General features: G+C 35.6%; 1 protein-coding gene across 1 annotated transcript in view; it reads right to left on the bottom strand.

Moving 5' to 3' along the window:
* LOC107724570 (acyl-coenzyme A oxidase-like protein) overlaps positions 1–26,120 on the bottom strand; it is a 48,735-nt gene extending 22,615 nt beyond the window's left edge. Inside the window, 19 exon segments of the mRNA XM_016533553.1 lie at positions 1,554–1,641; positions 4,855–4,932; positions 4,934–4,967; positions 5,261–5,370; positions 10,076–10,165; positions 12,466–12,619; positions 14,799–14,915; positions 18,441–18,475; positions 19,870–20,002; positions 21,652–21,724; positions 21,812–21,898; positions 22,218–22,332; positions 22,891–22,989; positions 24,021–24,107; positions 24,823–24,862; positions 24,864–24,907; positions 25,240–25,336; positions 25,524–25,686; positions 26,117–26,120. Of these exon segments, the coding sequence (XP_016389039.1) occupies positions 1,554–1,641; positions 4,855–4,932; positions 4,934–4,967; positions 5,261–5,370; positions 10,076–10,165; positions 12,466–12,619; positions 14,799–14,915; positions 18,441–18,475; positions 19,870–20,002; positions 21,652–21,724; positions 21,812–21,898; positions 22,218–22,332; positions 22,891–22,989; positions 24,021–24,107; positions 24,823–24,862; positions 24,864–24,907; positions 25,240–25,336; positions 25,524–25,686; positions 26,117–26,120 (1,648 nt within the window).
* Between the last annotated feature and the right edge of the window lie 20 nt (positions 26,121–26,140).

The raw sequence follows: 26,140 nt of genomic DNA, 5'->3' as shown, positions 1-26,140 counted from the left end.
CAAGCTCTTTTATCTCTTTTATCTCATGATTATGAGCGTTTTAAAATGGCTTTGTTTGCTATAAAAACTGTTATATGAAAATCACATATTATGCAGATTTTATACCATGCTTTGAATGAACAACAGTGCTTGAATTTACAGACTTGGCTCTTTGCATCTCTTTACAGTGCCTGCGACTCTCTCTGTATGACTGATTTGTGAGGCACTGAACAATGTAATAAATATTCTGTGATCTGTGACCGCTACTATGTGTTACAATCATGCGTGTTAAGTCAGTATTAATATCATAAATGAAAGCCCAAACTGGAACACTCGTGTAAAGTGTGAATAAAAGCCCCTCATCTCAATGTTATCAGCACCATCTCAGAGAAAATTAGCGCATGATCTGTGTGTGTGTGTGTGTGTGTGTGTGTGTAAGTGTGTGGGAGGAGGGTGAGAGAATGGAAATTTGCTATCAGGGGAGGAAAATATATCTCGACACACAAACCCATGCACACACACACTGAGCACTGTGGAAATACTGTACAAACATCAGATGCACAGCACCTTTCTGTTGCTTACTGAGTGTAAGAGTGAATCAGAAAGTCAAAGGGAAGTTGAACAGTGTCTTTAATGATCAAAGATGTGTGGTGAGTTTATAGTCTACACGGGCACATGAATCACTTACTCTAGACCTCACACAAACTATAATACTATTAATACACTGTGCTTGTTCACACATTTAAGTGTAAAATAATTCATCATTTAGGGATCAGTGGCAGCAACATCGTCACTACAAGAAAAGTCTTTAAATTAGTCTTTTGACTTATTTTCCTGAACAAATATTTCAAAACCCCTAAATTTTACTTCAAAAACACAGCTTAAGATATTAAGACTCTACGATTAACAAGATTAAAAATGTGGCTTTGTTTGATTTTATTTGTTTATTATTTTTTAAATACAACAATAATAATTACATAATTATACTTTATTTCAATAATTGATTTTATATTTATTAATCATTTATTTATTTTAAATATATTGTAATTATTTAATAGATGAATATAGTAAAATCACTAAACAGTAATTGTTGTTCAAATTGGCAACTTAAATGTAACTTTTAGTATTTTTAGGATATTAATTAAGAATAGCCACTCTGTCATCCTGAGTGTAATTACAAATTTAGTTTGAGGTTTTATTTGTCTGCAGTTGGTAAGATCATCTGGCAATTCCTGAGAACTAACTTCCCATTTCTAAGCCATTTTTGCAATGACCAGCTAGTCTTTTTGTGAAATACTTGTCTTGAAATGCGTCACACTTTTTTGTGCTTTGTCATTTTAAGTAATTCAGTGACTTTCACAGGTTTCTTTTTAAGAGTGGCTTCAGTGTCCAAATACTTTTTGGGGTTGTTGTGCATACAGCAACAACCCAGCATCCTACAGGGTGATCTTTTGGACCCCTTTGTTATAATGTTAAAGTCTTCTGTGAGAATGTGGATGTAAAAAGAGCATCTGCAGACATTCATGCAACACATGAACTATAAATAATGTACATAAACTTCCCTTTTCTCTCACCTCTGTGTATGTGTGCCATAGCCAAAGTGGTCATGTGATGTAAACAAGCGTTCCAGGCCATGAAAAACTCATCTTTGTTTTTCTCTACCTGTTCAAAGGAACAAATAGCATTGAAAACAATTTGTTAAAATTTACAGTCTCAGGAAAATGGAGCAAAAATATTGATGAACCATGTTGCATCACATGTTGATTTGTGTCCAATCAAATGCTCTCTAGAATGTAAATGTCCCGCCCCCAACATAATTACTGTGTATTTGGCAGAGTGAAAAAAAAGCATTTTTTTTTCTGTGTATAACATATTTGGACACTGATATTTCCCTAATAAAGAGAAAAGCCCTGAAAATCATAATAAGTGATGTCTAACTTGTGGAAACTATAGCTCTCGCCTAAAATATGAAACGGTCAAGCAACAGATTAATGGGCTACTTCAGATTTCACAAAAAGCTTATAGACGTAGTTATAATATAAATCAGACTCTGAAATTGCTGTTTTTGATGTCATTCACTTGTTTGGCAATGTACCCACACAGAGAAATTTTGGTCAGCTTTTTTTTTGTTCATCCAATCTCATTTTGTAAGTTGACCTTTCTTTCTGTTTTAAAGATGTCTTCTTTGGATTGTTTGACTACTCAACAGAGAATATATGAAAATATAACAATTCATTTGTGTTTTCTGCTAGCTAAATTCCACATACATAAACAAAAATCTGGCTATAAACCTTTCTTTTCTTTATTCAAAGTTGATCCATATGGAAACTATAGCTCTGTTCATCCTAAAACAGTGAAAACTGTGGTTATACAAGAAAAAAAAAACATGGTTACACTTTTACTATAAAACCATGGTAACTTTTCTTAAAGGCAGGGTATGTGATTTTTCAAAAACACTTTAGAAAACTGATTCGGGCCGAATAACAAAACAAACTTGTAGCCAATCAGCAATAAGGGGCGTGTCTACTCGTGATGAGGAGGAGAGCGCGTTCAGTGCATGGGACGGACATTAGCCGAGCTGAGCGACAAAGATAGAGATGGCGGATAAAAAACAAAAGAGGAAAACGTCTGCGGAACGATAAGGCAAGAAGTAGGACCCGTGTAAATATCGGATCAGCTTTCCAGCGCTGGAGAGAACTCAAGGAGCGGAGGCCTGCGATCGGACGCCGAGGTTGCTTTGTTTCTTCTCAATAGGTGAGTAACACCGTGTCTACAACAGCTCTGCCTACACTGGACGCGATCAAACGACCATTGAAAACCATTTGAAATGTGTGTCAGCACGTCATAAATAGAACCCGGCAGCAGTTTTCTGTCAGGATTTGTTGCGCCGCGCCGCTCACGTCCGTAGACACGGTGTAACATTGGTTTTGCTTTGTTTCACAGAACTAATCGTTGCCTGGGTTGCGTACGTATATGTGGGGCGGAGCTATCAAAATAGGGGCAAGACCCTTTTGGGGTAGAGGCGTGTTTGTTTTGGTAGACATGGTGTAACATTGGTTTTGCTTTGTTTCACAGACAGAACTAATCGTTGCCTGGGTTGCTACGTATATGTGGGGCGGAGCTATCAAAATAGGGGCAAGACCCTTTTGGGGTAGGGGCGTGTTTGTTTTGGTGATTTCAAATATCAACATTGGCTACCAGAAATCACTTACTCTGCCTTTAAGGGACTTGTATTTGTGTATATTTTCTTTCTTTTTCTTTGTTTTGACTCCGCTTTGTCCACGGTGAAAGTTGATGTATTCCCTCAGCGACCAGCACAGATCAGCTCTAGGCATGACGAAGCGGATATCGTCCTCTTTTGGAAGACCAAACAAAGTAGTTTCGCTTTCACAACGAAGCACACAGCGTCTTCAGGACATGGCTGCAGCGTCAACAATACTACAGCGAGAATAAAAGTTACGCCTTCTTTCTTTGCGTGAACATTTGGGCGGCGTTATGCAAATCTTCCCAGATCGTGACGTAGGTATGTGGGGGCGTGTTAGAACGAGCCGTTTTAGGAGGGTGTGGTTAACTCTTAACTTTTATAAAGAATATCTCTTTGGTTTTGAGACTTTAGTGTTTGCAACTTTACAGATCTTCTTTATGCACCAAGAGCTTGTAACACTCCAAAGAGAAAGGAAAAATTGAAATCGCATCATATGACCCCTTTAATGCCGCTTTGACTGTCGGGTTGAAGTCTGCTGTGAAGCTTGCCCCACTGCAGTCTCAACAGAGGGGGCATTCACGAGCACCCTTCTGAATGTAAAAATGACGAATGCCACACTTTACGGTCTTGTGGACTTAACGGACACGTGCACTGGCCATTGTAAGTCCAAAAGTGCACATGAAGTGTTCCAGTTGGGACAGGGCCTTGGGAGCAGGAACGCAAATCATTCAGTTTGCAAAATGATTCGCGAACCTGCTTCAAAGTTCCGATCTAAATCAAATGATTCGCAATATGTGCCCCAAAGTCCCGATCTGAATTAAATGATTCACTATATGCAAAGTTCTGATCTAAATCAAATGATTCGCGATCCGTTTGGAGCGCTTTGAAACGCAATGGTTTAACTGATTCAGAGTTTCGAAAAGCTCCATTTCACCCATCACTAGACGTGCTTTTTAAAACCATTACAAGCAATGTCAAAATTAGAAAATGAAATGCTCTTTTGATCTGGGTTTTGCTAGTGAACCGCTTGAACTGTATATTTAATTGTTTGATCAAACTTATTGCTAGAGACAATTTAGTAGTTGTTGGATATTGGTAGGGACATGTCATAGCGTCCCTACTAAATTCTACGCACTTGGATCTTGGCAAATGTGAGCATAGTTTGAGACATTGCTGAGATCTCATGTTTTAAAAGTTATATAAATGTATTGTTCTTAAAGTAATTTTTATGGAATGTTCTTATAACTTTATTAATATTTGATATATGTTGAGAGAAACATTCTTGGAACATCCTTATAATGTTGTTTGTACTTGAACATTCTCATAATGCTGAGAAAACGTTCTTAGAACAGCATTCTCAGAACATCCTTATGATGTCATTTCTACTTGAATGTTCTATGAAAAGTCTTTTGCAACCTTTAAATAACATTATAATCACAAGGAAACTGGATTTTAATGGTCTTAGAAATTTAAATCTAAATAAAAAAGATTTTTTTTTGTTCTATTGGGTACATAAAACGTTTTAAACTTTACCGCCAATAAATGTTTAATTAAAGCATTTCACAGCTATTCATACTTGCCCTTGCTCTGCCTTAAAATAAGCAGCAGTAAAACTCACAGAGAGGAAACTTTTTTTGTTTCCAGTGATTTAGTGAGAGCAATTGTCAGACCTTATTGTAAAGTCGACTTGCCAGGCTGTGCTGTAATACCCTTTCCCTGTTGCTCACCGCTTTCAGCAGGAACATTAAGGTCTCCTACTTTGTCCACGCTGAAGCCAAGAAAGCTAGATAAACAAGGAAACAGCCAAAAGAAATATAGATTAACTCGGTCAAACAAAGAGATACTGTATAAAATCACTGAAGCACTATCAGAATCACATCTAGACAAATAAACACAAGCGAGGGTAGACTGGTTTCTCAGGGCTCAACAGTTTGTGTGCAGCTTTTCTGGAATGTGGAGTTTTAGAGGCTGGAGAATAGAAGCTGGTCTTAAACAGTGAAGCCAACAGACTAACGCACCTCCGTGAATTTGGCACCCCATAAAAAAAATGTTCACCAAAACTACGTTATCTCTTACCTGGTTCTAAAGCTGTCTGACACTGAGCTGGTCCAGTTTCTAATTAGTCCCATCACTAAGTTGTTCCCCATCAGTTTGGTGTATTGGGTCAGCAGCTCTCGTACCACCACCTGCAAAACAACACAAAACGTAGCTGTACTTAAAGAGAGACACTTTCATGACTATGTTTCTTAACACACTTAAGTACACTTTTGAAAAGTGCACTTTGTAATGTCAATTTTTTTTTAATACATTCTAAATCATTACATTTTAATAATCTTTTGTTGTGCTTTAAAGTATATTATTTCCATAATAAGTGCTAACGTGTACTTCTTTTTCACGAGGGAAATGATTCATTATTAATGTACAGTAAATGTCTATTTTACATAGATTCACATCATTTAGAGAATTTTTTTCATCCGTAGTGGCTTACAGTAGAGACTATTATTGACTGTAGAAGAAACTTTGCCTTAAGGGTCTTTGTTTGAGGACACAAAGCAGAGTCTTATCTCCTGTCTGCATTAGCAGTTTGTCTAGGCCACTCCACCCTGTCCTTAGTGTAAAGGTGTGATCCTAATGGTCAGAACTTCCCTTTAGTCATTAGCGTTCCTCAAGGGATCACACAATCAACGCAATATCACACCATAAACACCACAAACTAAACGCACGACTAAAGTTTTTTTTAACCAACCGCTCCCAGAATGTCAGACTAGGAAAGTTCACTTCTTCAATTCTTACCCTGAATACTGGTGTTCCACAGGGATATGTGTTGAGTCCCCTGCTATTTGCACTCTTCACTCATGACTGTCTATCTGCCCATGTAACAAACACCATAGTAAAATTTGCAGATGATAGATAACAGTCATCGGTTTGACCACGAACAATGATGATTACGCACAAATACAAAATTAGCCTGGTGCTCCAACAATAATCTCATCCTTTACACCAAGAAGACAAAAGAGATAGTGATGAATTTTAGGACCTGTCCTTATAAATGGAGTGGCTGTGGAGACAGTTGTCTGTTTTAAATTCTTGGGGTTGAACATTACAGAGGATTTTTCTTGGACTACATACACCTCCATTGTCATTGGAAAAGCACATCAACGTGTTTATTTTCTGAGGAGATTAAAGAAACTAAGATTGCCTCAGAAACTTCTTGTGAACTTTAATTGATGTGCAATGAGTGCACTAACATATTGCATCACATCCTGGTACACGAGAGGAGCTCAGTTATCAAAATGGCACAAAATATACAGTTACGATCAGTTGAGGATTTTTATATGTCCAGATGTCAGAGCAGAACCTCCAAAATTATTAGAGAGCCTACTCACCCTGCACACTACCTCTTCGATCTCCTCCTTTCTGGTAGGAAATACGGAACAATTTACTGTCATACTACAAGACTGAAAAATAGACTGAAAAAACTACATAGACAGACTACATAGAAATTTGTTAGAGCTGTACAACTATTGAACACTTTCTGATTCAAGTTATCTGCAGGGTTTTAAAAATCAAATGTAAGGCTTTTTAAAACCCACACATATAAAAATAATACTGTACGAGCAGGGTAAGGCGATGTAACATTTAAACCATAAAATGGCTGTAAAAACAATTTACAATTCAGATACAGGTTTTCACAAAAACTAAGTTTTATAAAATGATAAACTTCACATTTCAGCATTTAAACCATTTTTTTTAAGAAAAAGGATCAAAAGTATTAATTATTGTATTAGTTTAACACATAAATGTATCTTACTGTCTTGATTGTTTAGATTTTTAGAAGACACATTAGCTTCTTATCGATCCACCAGTTCATGTTTACAACTGCGTGTTTCCTGCTTAAAAATATGTTGATTTTAACATTGGTCTGAACTAAAACAGCAGACAGGCTCATTGAAAATGCTAATTCATTCTCTGCCAACAGGTGGCGCTTTTGGAGCAGCAGAAATATAGCTGTTTCCCTGGTAACAGCTGTACACAAAGCAGGCTGAGCTCATAAATGCTACTGTATCAGGCATTACAGGAAAGATGAAATGAAAATGCCATTTATATTTTTCTGAAGACAGTCAGTTCCCTTCAGAGATATAAAAACACCCAAGCCGAGATTTGACTTTGAAACGTGCAGCGCTCATTCAATGAAAACGTAGCCTTTTGATGTTTAATCATCACATTAAGCCATTTCACGATTCCGTCTCCAAATTTAAGCCCTCTTGAAATTATAATTAAGACTTTTGCTGTACCATTTAAGGAATTTAATTAACTTAAATTTAATTCACATCTAAATTTAAGACTTTCTAAGGACCCGCGGAAACCCTGTGATTGGTTACCATATATAAATTATATTTGTAATTGCACTGCACGCTTTAAACAGTCTGTTGCTGTTGCTTTTTTACTGTACTGTTTTATGTCTTTTTAAACTTTTAATCTACATTGACATTTTTATATTGATATTTATTATGTTGTTTTATGTGAATGTTTGAGAATGTGGGATACCAAACAAAATTCGTTTTGCTCAGCAATACAATGACAATAAAATCGGTTTACTCTTTACAAAGAGCAAATGACTCATTGTGTCATAATCATTGTGTATGTTTCTGCCCTACAAATGCCAAAACCTAAAATAACCTCCTCTAATCCTGCCTGTACTGCATACTGTAAAACAATCTTCTCAAAGTAACCAAATTGGACAGACTCTTTCAGGGCACTGCCAAAACGTAACAGTGTGCTGGTCATGTGTATGAAATTTAGAGCTAAATGATAATTTCCCTCATGACAGGTGACGCTCAAATCTCTTAATAACTTCATTAGACTGATGTCCTACAAAAAAGTCCCCGCAATCCGAGAGCAAGAATGAGAAAGAGAAATAAAGTGGCTGGCAGAGCCTCTCACGGTTCTTGTGACTTCAGTTTAATCTTTGGTCCCACAATCCCAGCACCCTCTATTTTCACATGCCTCAATATGACCTTCAGCACTGGTTAATCATTAGCCTAAAGAACTTAATCAAATAAGAGCCCTCACAAATATAGCCAAAACTTGTTGAAGTATGCTTTGAAACAGCAAAACTGCAGCCTTACGATATTAAAGTAATATTCAAAGGAAGAAGACTACATTTTAAAGAGAATTTAGTTATATGTTCTCTATGATTCAAAGAGGTAATATCATGAGATGTTTATTTGATTTGTGACATAAAAATAGATTGATGTACTATGAAATACTACTGTAGCGTTCAGAACTCCAGACATGCAGGCCAGAAGGAGTTTATCCAAAATGAAAATCTGCTGAAAATGTACCCTCAGGTGAATTTGTTTCTTCATCAGATTTGGAGAAATTTATCATTACATCACCTGCTCAGCAATGAATGGGTGCCGTCAGAATGAGAGTCCAAACAGCTGATAAAAACATCACAATAATCCACAAGTGATCCACACCACTCCAGTCCATCAATTAATGTCATAATGCTACAAAAGATTTCTATATTAAATAAATGCTGTTCTTTTGATCTTTCTATTCATCAAGTAATACAGAAAAAAATGTATCATGGTTTCCTTAAAAATATGGAGCAGCTCAACTGTTTTCAAAATTGATAATAATAGTAATAAATGTTTTCTGAGCAGCAAATCAGCATATTAGAATGATTTCCCGAAAGATCATGTTACACTGAAGACTGGAGTAATGATGCTGAAAATTCAGCTTGGGTAACAGGAATAAATTACATTTTACAAAATATTCAAATATTTTTGAAAAAAAAATTACATTTTTGTAATAATATTTCACAATTTTACTGTATTTTTGATCAAATAAATGTAACCTCGGTGAGCATAAGAGTCATCTTTCAAAAACATAAAAAATCTTAATCGGCCCCAATCTTTTGAACAGTAGTGTATATGCACACAAATCTAAACTAAAGCAATGCAAAAACTCAATTACTTAGCTGAAGTGTTAGAAAAAAGTTCAAATATTAATCTTGAAGAGTTCAAATTCATTAAATGTAACGATACAGAATTTAGACAGATATTTTCTAACTGTAATACTTCATATCATTCAAAATTCCAAATATAGTATTCCAACTACACGGACAAATGTACATGTTTAAGAAATTGTAATTAAAACAAAAATTCCCAATCACAATTGTGAATTTTGTCCTTCTCAATGGTTTCTCTACTGTTAAAATGACAACACCATCAGCCTGTCTCTAAGGATTCAACTGCATGACTTTATTTTGGTACTGAAGGGGATAATCTAATTTCAACAGAAAATACATGTCTTTAGGCTTCGGCAAGCTGTGAATGCAGACGTTGTGTTTGAGTCGTTATGTGTGCATGTGTGTTGTCCTATGTGTCGAATCGATGTGTTGCTAATCAGAACCAGCATAAAATGAATCACAAAGCTGACCTAATTACCTCAGCAGTTATCTAATAACCAGCCCAATGCTAAGGACGCATTATTGTGATCAAATCGTGTGCAATCGCATCAAAATGGCCCCCTTTATTCTAATGCCTTCATAATCCACTTAATTCAATTTAGTTTTTGAGACACAGTTTATATCTTTTAAATAATTGCCACTTGTCTAGTTTCCCCTCCAAGCGGTCATCGTGTAGATATCTCTGTGTTTTCTGTTTACACTGTCTTGTTTGTCTGAACATGAGCATTTAAATGTGATATTGGACTATATTAAGGGAATAGCTCTAAAATAAGTAGGAAAACAAATAACAACCTTAAGGGAAAAGACGGTAATAAACATGACCCTTGTGACCAAGCATTTTTTCCCCTCAGTACTTGCTGGCTAGTTTGAGTGCATTTGTTGTGTGGTGTCAGCTAAAGTATACTTATGAATACCTGAAGCATGGCCATGTTGTCGCCCACAAATGTGACAAAGACGTCGGAGTCACACTTCAGAGACGGAATGCGGTTTTCCATCATAAAGCCCTGGAGGAATATCAACCACAGTGTCTATTTAAAAGTGGCTAAAGGAAATAAAACAAATCAAAATATACATTTGACATGCAGTTTATGGACATTGTTTAAAGGAATAGTTTACCCTAAAATGAAAATTTGGTGAAAATGCACTCACCCTCAGGCCATCCAAGATTTTGAGTTTGTTTCATCATCAGATTTGGATAAATTTAGTATTACATCACTTGCACAACAGTGGATCCCCTGCAGTGAATGGGTGCCGTCAGAAGGAGAGTCCAAACAGCTGATAAAAACATTACAATAATCCACAAGTAATCCACACCACTCCAGTCCATCAGTTAACATGGAAATAAATCCACCATTTAAGGCGGTTTTGACTTTAAACTGTCACTTTTGACCAAAATATGAGTCCATAATTCATAATAATGCTTCCTCCAGTGAAAAATTCCATCTCCTGTTGTCCTCTCACATCAAAATCCACGCACATATTTGTTTAGAACGGTTTAGGACTGTTTTTGTATGTAAATGGTGCTTGATTTGTGTATGTTTTTCAACTGATTCAGAGTAGTTTACTTTTTCATTGGAGAAAGCTATATTATGGATAGAGAACTCTATCCATATTTTTTAAGTTAAATATGTCTTAATGATGGATTTGTATCTTACAAACATGCAGCTTTTCACTTCACAAGACATTAATTGATGGACTGGAGTGGTGAGGATTACTGTGATGTTTTATCAGCTGTTTGGACTCTCATTCTGACGGCACCCATTCACTGCAGAGCATCCATTGGTGAGCAAGTGATGGAATGCTACTGTACATTTCTCCAATTCTGTTCTGATGAACCATCAGACTCATCCACATCCTGGATGGCCTGAGGGTGAGTACATTTTCAACACAATTTCAAGTTTGGATGAACTATTCCTTTAAAAATGATCACCCACTTCAAGTCTGACCACTTTCAATGTGCTGACTCAAACTCACACAATTAGCATAAAACCAAATAGAAATGACTTGTTTTGCTGTGACCAATTAATTTATCCAATATGTGCCCACTTAAATTGATTTTCTGAGTTTGTTTTGAAGCAGTTTCATAGGTGAAGTAGAGCAAAAATAGACAATATTGCGTCTAAAATGTAATTTTATATTAACACCTTGTTTATTAAATTGCTGTATAAAATCACATCTGCAGTCGTTTTAATATTCTGGAAAAACAGCACTCTTGCTCATGTGACTTGACTATATATCTACAGTATATGACTATATCATTCATTAAACAAGTACTAATACAGAGGCCTTCTTTCCCATATAGTGAATTTTGGGGGCATTTTTATTAGTTTTGGTGGTATTTTGCTAATTAAATGGATGGAAATAAAAAATGTAAGAAGTGCAAAACTCGCCACAGTGATGCTAGAATGTTGTAAATGATTACCAGTATGCTGATTTATGGTTGAGTGGTTTCTAGCACATTAATATGTGGTTGCTAGAGTGTTGTTAGGTGGTTGCTTACAGGTCCAAGTCAATAATCACTTGCAAGGTAAAAATATAATAGGTTTGGAGCTTGAATTATAGTAATAATGATTAGTAAACACAACTAATAACGATGCAACCATTTGTTTACAGTTTTTAGTGTCTGTTAGTGTGACAATGCATTAGAGCCTTGTTTATTAAAAAGCCTTATCTTAAAGTTAACACAAGTGCTGTTTTTTACCTCGTGTTTTGTGTTGCGTGAGATCAAAAATATTTAATGTCAGACGTGTGAAAACAAAATCGTGCCCTATGAATTATACATCAGTCCTGTGGTTTCACGCATTTTAAACATATATGTGCTTTTCACACCACAAGCATTGTGAGCCAACTGAAAACACAGGCTATTAATAAGATTACACCACTGATATTTACATTTATTTTTCAAGAAAGCAAAAACCTATATGAAATCTATGTTTTAAATAAATGAGAACTGGTCATCAAGTGGTTGATCATTTTTGTCACTTTTTGTCTTCACAAGATCATTTTAAATTGCCCTGTAATGGTCCTAGATATTCCACGTAGGCTTTAAATTAATATGAAAAATGCATGTATAATAATAATAATAAAAGAATGAGCAAAATCCAATTTAAAATTGTATTAGAATATAATATGTAAGCATGTCAAAATCCACTTACATATGCCACCACTGTCCACAAAAACGTCAATGCAAGTTATTCTTTGACAGTTCAGGATGTTAGTATTTGACACTGTTACGTCTCTGCACCACATGCCATTAGTATCAGTGTGTATGTGTGTGTTTAGGTGCAAAGACACACGTACTCACCATGCCGCCAGTACACTCACGGCAGTCTTGCAGACACGCGATGTTCTCCCACATGCTGTAGGCTTTGAGTCCTGCGACGAGAGCTTGCAGAGCGCGATTGCTTTGAAGGTCCTGACCCTGACACAAAGCATTATCCACCAAACCTGCAGCGTATCTGAGAGCAAACAGGGGAACATACAAACAATGCACATACAATACAAACACATCAAACCCTAACCTAATATATTATTGCTTTGAATAAATATATATGATCCTGGTGGTGCTAGAGACATGCTGCAGTGTTTGAGCTACAGGAATGTTGCAAAAATAAATGTATAAATAAACAAATAAATGTACAAATAAAATATTAAATATTAAAAATAAAATAAAATAAAAATCTATATATTAAATATTAAAAATAAAATCTTTATGATGAATGTACAAAAGGGAATATTTATGTCAGTAATTAAATCTCTCTCTCAGACTTTCACTGTACAAATGTTTGACCATCAAACTAACTTTCTAAACTATCACTTTTATTTCCAATAAAGCGCAGATGTGTTAGATAAATAATGATGAAACCTGCAGTGGTTTCTCAGAAGGGCGCATCTGAGCTCCTCTTTTCCTTTGATTCTCCTCCTGTGGTATTTCTCAGAATGTGCCAGTGACCTGAATTGCACAAACACAGAGACCTCCAGTGGAGGCCAGTAAAACTGCTCTTTGTGCTGCCACTTTTATGTCATTAAAGGACACAGATGATGGAAAAGTGGATTTTCTTGGTAGTTTTGATATAGTTTGATGTTCTGTGTAGACACCCAGACCATTTTTAGAAAAATAAGCAAATATTGTTTCTCGCCCAAAGCTATTGTATGTCTTACTACTTTTAAGATTTTGTATGTGATATTTTAATAGGCTTATTTCACCATTAAAAAGTATTTTTGTCATTTAAAATACAATGAACCCTTTTCACATTTCTGGGATTCTCGTATAGGTGATAAACTTCTATAGTAGTGACAGCAGAGTAGACAGCAAATAAAATTTCATATTCCCATTTGCTCCAAAAGCAAAAGAAAAAATCCATGATAGAGCTTCCATGACAAAATAGGGGGGAAATCTAGAGAGACTGATACAGAAATCATTGTTTTGTAAATTGTTTTGCAATTTACTGCCAAGGTAATATAACACAAAAGTATGTCATTATAAATGTAAATAAAAAAAAAAAAATTAAAATATATATATATATACAGTATATTTGAAAAAATATGAAAAACTTCACTAGATTTGCATGGTGAGGACTGGAATTGCTTCATCATTGTCCATGAAAATTTTATTTTCGCAACACAAGGTTTCCAGAAAATAGCAGAACAATGTATAGTAACTTTCAATTGAGTCAAAAGTGTCTTTTTAATTTCAAATTTTATTTGAATTTTGCAGTATTCCTGTAGAAACACTACAGCATGCTGCTAGCATCACCAAGGTCCCGGGTTCGATTCCCAGGGAATGCATGAACTGGATGCTTGAATGCAATGTAAGTCACTTTGAAAAAAAGCATCTGCCAAATGCATAAATGTAAACTTTATTTTGTTTTGCTACTCAGCAAAAGTAACTGTAGCATAAGCAGTTTTTTTAAGTAAACATTTTTAACACACCTTCACTGCCAACATTTTGGCTTTTTAAATTGAAATTAAATACCTTGTGTCTTTTACATTTATATTTAATCATTTAGCAGATGCTTTTATCCAAAGCGACTTACAAATTAGAACAATAGAAGCAATCAGACCAACGAGAGAACAACAGTATACAAGTGCCATGACAAGTCTCAGTTAGTCTAGCACAGTACACGTAGCTAGTTTTTTAAATTTTTTTATTAAATAATAGAATGGAATAGAACAGAACAGAATAGAATAGGTAAGTGCTAGTATTAGTTGGTCAGGTGCTGGCGAAAAAGATGTGTCTTTAGATGTTTTTTGAAAATGGCTAAAGACTCAGCTGTTCGAATTGAGATCGGGAGGTCATTCCACCAGCCGGGCACAGTCCAGGAAAGGGTCAGTGAGAGTGATTTTGTATTGAATCGTGAAATCAAAATCGTGAATCGAATCGAATCGTGAGTTGAGTGAATCGTTACATCCCTAGTCAATGGTCTTTACACTCGTCGGTCTTCACACGAGGGCTGCTTCACACGAGGGCTGCCTTTAAAGCCCTCACCGCTGCCGCGGTGAACTAACCAATTTTATACTTGTAGCCCAAAATCTCAAAACTGACCAGTGCATGAAAAACAATGTTTTTGCCTGTAGTGTCTTTACATATAAAAAACCACACTCAAAGGGATGTGGCCGTGGACAGGAAGTATGTACCTGGTGGTGAAGGTGAGAGCGAGGGCAGCAGCCAGGTGTGGCATCAGTCTCAGATACTGCGTTTGGTGCTCGATGATCTTCACCTCATCCTGGTCCTTCGGGCCAAACTGTCTGCGACTATGAAAGAGACAATAAGAACATGTGCGTTTCATTTAGATGTTTAAATGCATTCAAAATGCCACTGCACACTCAGAAACCTCTGTCATTGTCACATAATCACATACAAACCAAAGCAGACACACAAAGGGGGTCACAGCAAAGAGTCAGACGTCCCACAACACACCTGGATGTCGACGCACAGAGAAATAAACCGGTAAGCTTCCAGGTAACCCACTTTTCTAACCGCAGTGCATGCATTAGTGTGTGGAGGAAGGCTTGCTGTGGTGGACGTCTGGTCTTGTGTCAGTATGTGTTTGTGTCTTTCTGCTGTGCTGAAGTCGAGCTTTGTACACCTGTGACTCTTGAACTACCACAAACTGTATCTCGACATCTAGCATCTGCAGGTGGCTTCCCCACAGCGTGTGTGTGTGTGTGTGTGTGTGTGTGCATATGTGTGGTTTTAAAGGTGAGAAGCCCACACAGAAATCCTATTGTAACATGCCTCATCTAAACTTGAGTGTCTTCTCTTGTACAGGCCGCTTCAAACTAAACAGACGCTTTATGTGCTAGTCAAATGCCATGTAGAAGCACATTCGGTTACTGATGTTATTGTAGAAGCACCCTATTTATAGACATACGGTATTTGTTGAGTCAAGTCACATTTATTTATATAGCAGATTCACAGTAAGAACCAAGAAAAGAACTGTTAATGTAGCAAATTTCTTTAATTCTGCTATGAAGAAACTTTAAAAAGGACAATCGTGTCACTATTCAGTTTAATTTAGTTCAGTGTTGATTCAATTTAGTTCATCATATTATTAATTACTGGACAATAAGCAGCTGGACAGAAGACAATATTGTTGTTATTTAGCTCAATGTTGATTCAATTCAGTTCAATAAGTGTCTATGTACATTAATGAGGAAAAAAAATTAACTTAAATGATTTTAGCAAATGGCTGCAATATAACAAAGAGTGAAAAATTTAAGGGGGTCTGAATACTTTCCGTACCCACTGTATATAGATAGATAGATATATATAAAAAAATTAAAATTAATAAAAATGACTAAATTAAAGCTATATATAATTTTTAAAAACTAATAAAAATGACGAAAGCACATAACAAAATTAATAATATCTAAAATATAAAAATATTAATAAATACTACAACAATAATATAGAAGCAACACTTCTGTTAGTTAACATGAACAAACAGATGCACAGCTTCGGTGACGTCAGTAGGGTTGTTATTGAGATAAAGTGAGTTATATACAGCTGGTCATGTGATCTCAACACGACAGCCTTTGTGAGAAAAGACTGTTTTTATCTGAGAGTACATTTGGCATGTGTAACGTCATCTTTCTCAATTTATTTCTTTCTTTTCCGTCGGAACACAGATCTACGAACTATTCTGAACTACAATATTCTATAGTGGAACGGCGGAAGACATAGAGACTAGTGGAACCACATGATGCAAGCGCACACCCACTACATTTCTAATCCAGTAGTCTACTGTACTAGACTGAGCATTGGTAAGAATTAACGTATAGAAGACGGCGGAAGACATAGAGACTAGTGGAACCACATGACGCAAGCGCACACCTACATTTCCTGAAGACTGATGAGTGTCATCTGAACAACTGTCCTTCATAACACTAAACAGATGACAGCGCTGTCTCTCGTGATTTAGTTTGAAAAGTGAAATGCTACACTGTTAATGTCAACATAATATGGCATTCACAGCTCATTTATCTCCTATATACTTCCTACTTGACATCCTGTTTAAGAATCTTTCAAATATGTTATTTGTTATTAAAATTTAGATTATATTAATCATTTCTGGCATTAAATCACCATTGACTGTTGGTAAGATTTTAGAAGGACTGCATTAACTAAATTCTACTTGGCTGTTGGACAGTACAGTCATTGTTAACTACAACTAAAACTATTATTAATCATTTTCAATAATTGAAATAAAGCTAAAACAAATTAAAATATAAATATTAGATGAAAAACTTTACCTTAAAAAATTTACCTTGCAACCGAAATGAAAAAGTTTAAGCTGAAGTACAAAACTGACTAAAACTAAACTAAAACTGAAAAAAGAATAAAATAAAATAAAAAATAAATTAAAGCCTTTATAAAAATATAAAAAACATAAAATGACAAAAACTAAAATATAAATAAATCAAAACTTTATAAAAATATTTAAAATGACTAAAACTGAAATAAAATCTATGAAAGCTATAAAAAAAACAATAAAAGCTAATAAAAACGACTAAACTTACTAAAACTATATACAATATATATATATATATGTTTAAATTAATAATAATAAAAATGACAATACAATTACATACCAAAATTTCTAAAATCTTAAAATGTTAACTGAAATTATAAAAATAAAAGCTAATTCAAAATATTAAAAAAAAAATACTATAATAGTATATAAATTCATACAGTGCTATGTATGAACAAATACAAATGGCTGCATGACCTCAGTGATGTCAGTCAAAAATAAGTCATTTTACAGACGGCGTGGTAATGTGATCATCAGAAACTGCAAAGACATTTTCTTTGTAATGACGTGCACCAATGAATATTTCACCATCAACATGTCTATTTCATGTTGACTTCAAGAGGTTGCTTTTAAAGAAGTGTCCGGCTTGCGTATCAATCTCAGCAGTTGTCTGTTTCTCAAGTCTTATCCTTACACCTAACCTTCCCACCATTAAAACTAACCAGTGGACGACCGAACAACCTGCCACTTGTTGAGAGCAAATCTGCGAGCCACATGCGCGCACCATGACCACCGACTGTTTGATGGCACGTTGCTGTTTTGAATCTTAAAGCCTCTCGTTCAGAAAGTCTAAGTGCAATGGTTTTGTGGTGCGTGTCGTAATAAGAAGAGGTGTGGTGGGCTGAGAGCGTGGAGCCTGATAACTGCGAGTGTGGTTTTTCTCTCACACCTGAGCGCTCATACGTGTTTTGGCACCAGAGTGGTGGCTCTTTGTTCCTCCTCTGATATGTATGTGTGTGTGTGTGTGTGTGTGTGCGTGTGTGTGTGTGTGGGTGGGTGCGCGGAGCTGTTTTGCAAATGGAAAACCTGCAACTATAGAAAGCAAACATTTCCTCTCTTTCTGTATTTTTTTCAGCCTGGGGATGCCATGTTCAGAGACACCCAGCATCGCCCACGCACGCAAAGCCACATGTGAGGAAGACATGCAGCAGCAGCGGAGGCGCGGACGAGAGTATCCCTCTGAACTGGATGTGCTCTGCGGTGAGGAGAAACTCCACACGTCACGGCGCTCTCATTTTGTTTTCACTCACTTCTAGAACTTGTTGTTTATTTTTCTCTCCCCTGCCACCACATAAATCGCTTTTGAAACTCGTCGATGCAGTTTTGATGCGTTTGAAGGAGCGCGACCATATAATACTGATAACTAATTACAGGGAATTCTTTTGATCTGTTACCAACGATGCATCATATCTGAATTTCACATGAACTTGCATGACATTCACGCAAAGACTTTTTAACATCTTACCTCTGACTGTAGCGTACTGCAATGACGAGCCCCAGCTGTAGAGAAGACACAATGTGTGAAGGTGATTTTTACAAAAACAAGTTAACAAGACTGGACATAATTAATAAAGATGCAATTCACCCTAAAATGATCATTTACTCATCTTCAAGTTGTTAAAAACTTCTATGACTTATTTTCATCTGTGAATTACAAAATGAGATATTTAGCAGAATGACAAAGCAGCTCTTAAAACTATGTTATCGCCCAGCCCTTTATATAAAGTTGGATATATAAGTACTGTACGTTCAACTTTATCCGCATACATACAATGCAGTTGCATAGGGCAATATACACTATATAGCAAATCTCAGCTGCTTGATTGCTTGTATTGTCACAAAATGTAAACTATATTATCGCCCAGCTCTAATCTGCTAAATGCAACTATAAGGCATGACGATATTAAAATACTGTAAATATTAATATCAGGATTTTCTGTAAAGCTGCTTTAAACTATGTGTATTGTGAAAATATAAATACATTTTGACTTGATTTGAAGTGACTCCAGTCCCCTTCCACTTTCACTGTATGGAAAAAAAGCTGCATTTTTGTGTTTTTCACAAGATTGAAAGTCAGAACCATTATGTGAGAGAATACATTATTATTTTCATTTTTAACTGAACTATCCTTTCATTTCAGCACACATTTAATGACATAACTATGTCTGAACTCATTTCTTATACATGAGAATACTAATATAAATATATATATATCCTAAACTCAAAATTATAAATGATGTTACAACTAACTGAAATAAAATAGTTAAATTGAAATATAATAATAAAAAAAATGACGAGAATACTAATATAAATATATATATATATATATATCCTAAACTCAAAATTATAAATGATGTTACAACTAACTGAAATAAAATAAAGTTAAATTGAAATATATTAATAAAAAAAATGACAAAGGCACATAATAAAATCACTAAAACTTAAAAGTAAAATTTAAATGAATACTGAAAATATAAAAGTAAAAGATAATTAAAATATTACTATAATAGTATACAAATAATACTAAAATAACACCATATTATTATTAATAAAAAAAATGACAAAGGCACATAATAAAATCACTAAAACTTAAAAGTAAAATTTAAATGAATACTGAAAATATAAAAGTAAAAGATAATTAAAATGTATAAATAGTATTAGTATATAAATAATACTAAAATAACAATATTATGCTTGAGAAATAATTGCTAAAATAACACAATATTACCCTTGAGAAATAACTGCTTGTCTCCCTCTTGTGGTGAAGCTGAAGCATCACTGATTTTACTGGGTCACACAGAGATGCAAGTTTGTGATGGTGCATGATAATCATGTTTCCAGAGTAATAACACTGATTACTGTTGTGTTAAATGTGAGTGGAGGTGGGCAGAAACCTTCATGGCAGCCATGGCTTGTACGGTGAGACCCAGGCGGGTGGGCGTCAGAGCGGCAAGCATTGCATTGAAGCGACTGCTTTTACTGAGGACCGGAGATGAGTACAAACCATCAGCTGATACAGAACCAAACCTGCAACACACAAATACAATGAGCTGGGAGACACATGCATTCTTTCCTACATTACATTTGCATCTGTATAATAAATAAAAAGAAAACAAATAGATAGAATACAAAAAGAGAAGCTAGTGTTAGTTTTTTTAAATAATTTAATAATTTTATTAATACATTTTTACATTAATTTAGAACTATTATATACATGAAACATGCACACATAAAGAGTTCTGAATGTTTAATTATGTTTTTGTAGTTTTATTGTCATATAACCATTGTTGGTTATTTGTCTCTATTCTGGTTATTCTTTTTTGGACTATCTAAGGAAAAACTATATGGATCCAGTAGCAAAAACATTATCATGCAACATAACGCAATGATCCTGATATAATGATAGAAATTTTGTAACTTTCCCTTCAATTATATTATAAATACAGAGTTCTGGCATGAAACTCTAGATGGCGCAGTCCGATAGGTCTAACTCAATCTGAACTAATGACATCATTATCACAAGGCACAGCTGATTGGTTCTCTCCTGTATCGGTAGCCAATGAGCTCGCTGCTCAACATTCAAATATATGACTAGTGCTTGCAGTAGCAGTTGCAGCTTGCTTCAGAAACCCTCCACACTTCCCCAGCTCCACCTGTATAGATCTGCTACGAGCAGTGTTAATTTCGTGGACGAATAATTTTCGTCAACAACATTTTTTTCACTGACGACAACGAGACGCTAACGAACTAAAATTCTTTTTGAATGACAAAAATTATGACGAATATTTATTGACATTTTCGTCAACGAATATAAACGAGACGAAAATGTTAGGGAGGGACGATTTGGGAAGAGATTCATTCAGAACGAATCTGCTGCGTGGTTCGGAGGTTAGATGCGTACATATGAACCGGCGGGACATAAGCTAACATACACTTGCTGCACGTCGCATAAAACGCCAGACGCTACATTATATTTGCAGCAGCACTATTTCTTACATGCTCACAGCAGCATGTTGTGGATGTATTGGCAGTAGCAAGTCTCGGTACTGCAGCGTAGCAGATCTATTCCTCCAAGACCAAATACATTAACACTGTCATGTACATTACCATGCCAATCCCTCCGAGAGTTGTCATGACAGAAATATATTTACATGTTATGTTCTGATAAATGTTGACAAATACCAAATTCAATTTTTTTTATTAACCTCTGAGAATCTTCTAATCATCCAATAAATAAATAATAATACATGATCAAATAGAAATTTGTAAAAAATTAAATATTGTTTAAATATTTTTTAAATAATTATTTAAATAATCACTATTTCATTAATTTGATTTCTGTTGGCATCAATGAATTTCAATTATTTTTCCAGTCATTCGTAATTAATGGGTAAGAATTTCTCAAATCATTTAATAATAAGCGATTGTATTCACGAATATGTAAAAAAATGTTTAAAAATAAATACAAATCACAATAAAAAATTTCCATGATATTTCAAAATTTGACTCATTTCCATTACTTTTCCAGGTTTGGAAATCACAATTTTAACATTCGCTGATATTTTCATGTTTTTCACGACTGAGGGATTTTGTGCTATAATCTCTCTAGAATGTCTTTCAGTTACATTTTGTAGTTCACAATGCCTACTCTACAGCAATCCTGTCCGTTAACTCACTTTCTCAGCAGATTTTCCCGTGGTATCCGAACGTTATTAAATATCAAAATGCCATTGTCAACTCCATGCAGGCCTGTGTAAAAACACATTAAGCAAACCCATCAAATCTTAAAAACATAATTGAGGAGGGCTGGATTGCAAAATAGTGTTATTGTATTACCTTCTTTGTGCTTCATGTCAATGGTCGTCACTCCTGGCCACATGAACCCGTTCTGATCACGGATTGGTACAATAAAGCAGTGGGGACCTGAGAAAGACATCTTCTCAATAAGTCGTTCATATCCATACATTACGTGTTATGTCCCAAAGTTTAACACATGGGTTAATGATTCAAGCTGATGTCAGTGCATAATGCATTTTATGCTTTCCAAACATTTTTAGATAAACAAACTGATGAGCACCAAAATTTGACACAAATGTCCACATTTTAGTGGGTCCATGTCTAAATATAGACTATTGATGAGTTGACAGAATCATGCCAGATATGTTGAACTAATGTGCAGACAGGCTTGTGATAATAATTCAGTATGTAAAGTAAGCACGAACAGCCGTTGCATTAGTCTTACCTTGAGATTCTCCATTGATAATGAGCTGAGCAAACACAGCGGCATAGTTTCCTTTCATTGCGTTACCGGTGTACATTTTCTGAGCATCTTCGGAAGGTGTGTGAATAATAAACTCCTGCAAAACAACCATCAGAAACATTTCAACTCAACTCTGTGTCTGTTTCATAATAATCCAAGTAAGTGTGGATTTGAGTCATTTGTGAACAGTGTATTTGTGCCTGGCTCTAGATACAAGAGCAGTTTCATCTGTGCTCCTATCCAAGGAATAGTTCATCCAAAATTTAAAGATCTTCAGTGAATAACACATTAAATTTCAGTCCGTTCCTCATAAAGCTATTTGATGGGTTACTGAGAACTTTTATAAAACCTTTTTTGCTGCTTTTTAACCTATTTGGAGCTTGATATAAATATAAATCTCAGCTGTATTTTATTCCATAAGTACCGGAGACCCGGGTTCGAGACCCACTCGGAACGAGAACGAGGTGTGGCGGTGAGGACCCGGGGGAGAGGGGTTACATAAGCATGAATATCATATGGGTTTACAACATCAGTAGCTGACACCAGAATTTACTGTAGATTTTCGGGTCGAGTACTCTTGTCAAATTTGCATTAAAATCACTGTTGACCCCAGATCGTTCTGTAGATGAAAGAGTAGAACAGACTTGGGAATCACCTGTGTGGATTGATCGTATCGGGCCTCAGTGATAATGCCTCGAACGTTGCTACCGTGGCCTCTCTCAGTCATGGCAAACATCCCTGTAAACTGTAACTCCTGCAATTAAACACAAAATCTTATAGGACATGTTGCATTGACATAAAAGGAATTGCTCACCCCAAAATGAACATTTGCTGAATATGTACTCAACCTCAGGTCACCAAGACATAGATGAATTTGTTTCTTCATTTGAACATATTTGGAGAAATGTAGCATTCCATCACTTGCTCAGCAATGGATGCTCTGCAGTGAATGGGTGCCGTCAGAATGAGAGTCCAAACAGCTGATAAAAACATCACAATAATCCACAAGAAATCCACACGACTACAGTCCATCAATTAACATCTTATGAAGCAAAAAAACTGCATGTTTGTAAGAAACAAATCCATCAATCAGGCATTTTAACTTTAAATCAATTCTGGCCAAAATACGAGTTAATACATAACGCTTCCTCCAGCAAAAAAAAGTCCATCACCTGTTGTTGTCTCACATCAAAATCCACCCACACATTTGTTTAGAACCACTCTGGACTGTTTTCACCTGTAAACAGTGCTTGATCTGTGCATATTTCTCCCCTGATTCAGACAAGATTACTTTTTCAATGAAGGAAGCAAAATTATGGATCCAGGACTTGTATTTTAGCCGGAAGCAACAGATAGAAGTTAAAACATCTTAATGATGGATTTGTTTCTTACAAACACGCAGCTTTTCACTTCACAAGACATTAGCTGATGGACTGGAGTGGTGTGGATTATTGTGTTGTTTTTATCAGCTGTTTGGACTCTCATTCTGACGGCACCCATTCACTGCAGAGCATCCATTGGTGAGCAAGTGATGTAATGCTACATTTCTCCAAACTCATCTGCATCTTATATGGCCTGAGGGTGAGGAAGCTTTCAGCCGAATTAAAATGTTGGGTAAACTATATTTTTAAATCACTAATTTCAGTCATTCTTGCAATAAACAAACAACACATGTGCAAACTCATGGAGACCAAAATGATCAGGACTTTGACTCGCAAACATTTTTGTGCACATCTATTGAGTGTGTTTGAGGTCTGGAGGGCACAGAATTTATTCCTGACTTACTGAAACAGGGAGATACCTCTTCATCTTCTGCTCTGGACTGCCTAAATTATTGACAGCACCTCCGTACAGTCCACACACAACACCGATCTGAGGGATACAGCGAACAGTGCAGTGTGACTATTCAAATGTGGAATAAATGCAAATATGTAGTGTCATGCATGCCAACACGACATGCAAATGTCCTGAGAACAGCTCAAAATTCAGTTACAATGTAAACAACAGCAAGCAAAAATGTTAGAAAATGTGTTGCAGCTGATTCAGCTTAATTACCTGGAATAATGGAATATAAGAATACACTGTACCATGACTTTTTGAAGTTGTAAAGACAACAATTTGTACGTTTTAAAGAAAATACTATTTCAGTTTTTCTACTTCCAAATTTCAGGTACAGTGGGTACGGAAAGTATTCAGACCCCCTTAAATTTTTATATAGACAGTTGACACAATAAGTTAGTGCACAGGATAATTTGGAGCTGTACGCTCAATCGGTCACGGTCAAAAACTGTTTGCTTTCCTGCCATCCAACATCCCATCCCATTAGCCAGGTGCTCTTAATATAAAAGTATCACAACGCCTCCCCATGGACAAAACACATATTGCATTAAAATGGCTCCTACAGCTGCAATATAACAAAGAGTGAAAAATTTAAGGGGGTCTGAATACTTTCCGTACCCACTGTATAATTTAATATGTTACTTGCCGTTTCTTTGTAATTGTTTGTCAAATTTACTAGCAATTTGTGAGTGAAAATTGTTTCTGCACCATTTTTTTTTTTTCAGTGTATAGCACAAAATTGGCAAACCTTGACTCCTGTGGCCATGTCAGCGGAGCAGATGATCTCAGATGCCTAAACTCTTGTTTATGAAGCCTTTTTGCTTCTCTTTTAGCTAAACAAAGGCAAATAATATGTTTTAAATAGGCATTACACTAAAAAAAAAAAGTAACATTCTACTTCCTGCATGTTTTTTTTAATGCAGTGGTTTAATGATGTCATGGCAAAAACACATTTTTGTTCCATGTACCATTTTTAGGACTTCTACCATGTTAACTAACAATGTTGAACCTTGGAGGACAATGCAAAGTGAATTTAAGTGTTATAAAATATATCAAAGTGCTATTGTTTTTACCAAATGACAACATAACTTTACCATGGTAACACCATAGTACTTTTTGAATGCGTAATAAAGACGTGCAGAAGACTCTCTCATTTCTCACGTACCTGATTTCGAAGGTGTTCTTTCATGAAAGGCAGTCTTAACATGTGATATAGCCTCTCTGCAGTCAGGTCTCTGCTCTGATCCAGAGTCCGTTCATAACTGCACCGAGAACACAGCGAGCTCTCGGTAAATTCAAATGAAGCGCAAAATGGATTCAGATCTTTTAAATCTTGACAAAACGTGCACAGCCTCCATCGTGTGTCTGGAAGAGGTGACTGTATATTTCCTTTTATTTACTCAAGATAACTCCCGTGAATCAGTCTTTAAGGAAACACGGTTTACTGACCTGCTGGACTGAAACAGTTCACACTTTGAAATCGCGTCACGAAAAGCATCTTTAATCTCCCAGAATTCTCCATCTAGATATCTGGCAAGGCTGCTGGACTGTATTTGATTCTTGGATGATAACAACACGACTTGAGTTCCTCGTGTTTTCACTGTAACTGTAACTGTAACATTCCACTTCCGCGTTTGGATGATGTCACCGCGTTGCGCGGCAACACGGCTAATTCACTTTTTTTTATTTTTTTATTTTTTATTGCCTACTCGTTTATGAGGTAATTTATACATTGTAATAAAAATAATAACAATAACATTAAGATAGTAACAATAATAATAACATATCTATCTATGAAGTAAAGGCATTCTTTGGACCTGTGTTAAAGTGCATTTATGCATTGTTTATTTAATCTATTATCAAAACAGTCTTCAAATAAACTAGTTTTTTATTATGTCTATATAGGTTTTTTATTAAGTTTTACTTTTATTTAATTTGAGTTATTTCAGTACTTCAACATACAAAATGGAAATGAAATAATATATATATATATTGAATGTATTTATATATATGTACATGTATATGTGTGTGGCTGTACATACACATATGTAGTTGTTTTTGGTGTT

This window comes from Sinocyclocheilus rhinocerous, unplaced genomic scaffold (genome assembly GCF_001515625.1).
Source record: "Sinocyclocheilus rhinocerous isolate Xijiao unplaced genomic scaffold, SAMN03320098_v1.1 scaffold304, whole genome shotgun sequence".
Classification (NCBI taxonomy): domain Eukaryota; kingdom Metazoa; phylum Chordata; class Actinopteri; order Cypriniformes; family Cyprinidae; genus Sinocyclocheilus; species Sinocyclocheilus rhinocerous.
This window is presented reverse-complemented; position numbering and strand designations above follow the sequence as displayed.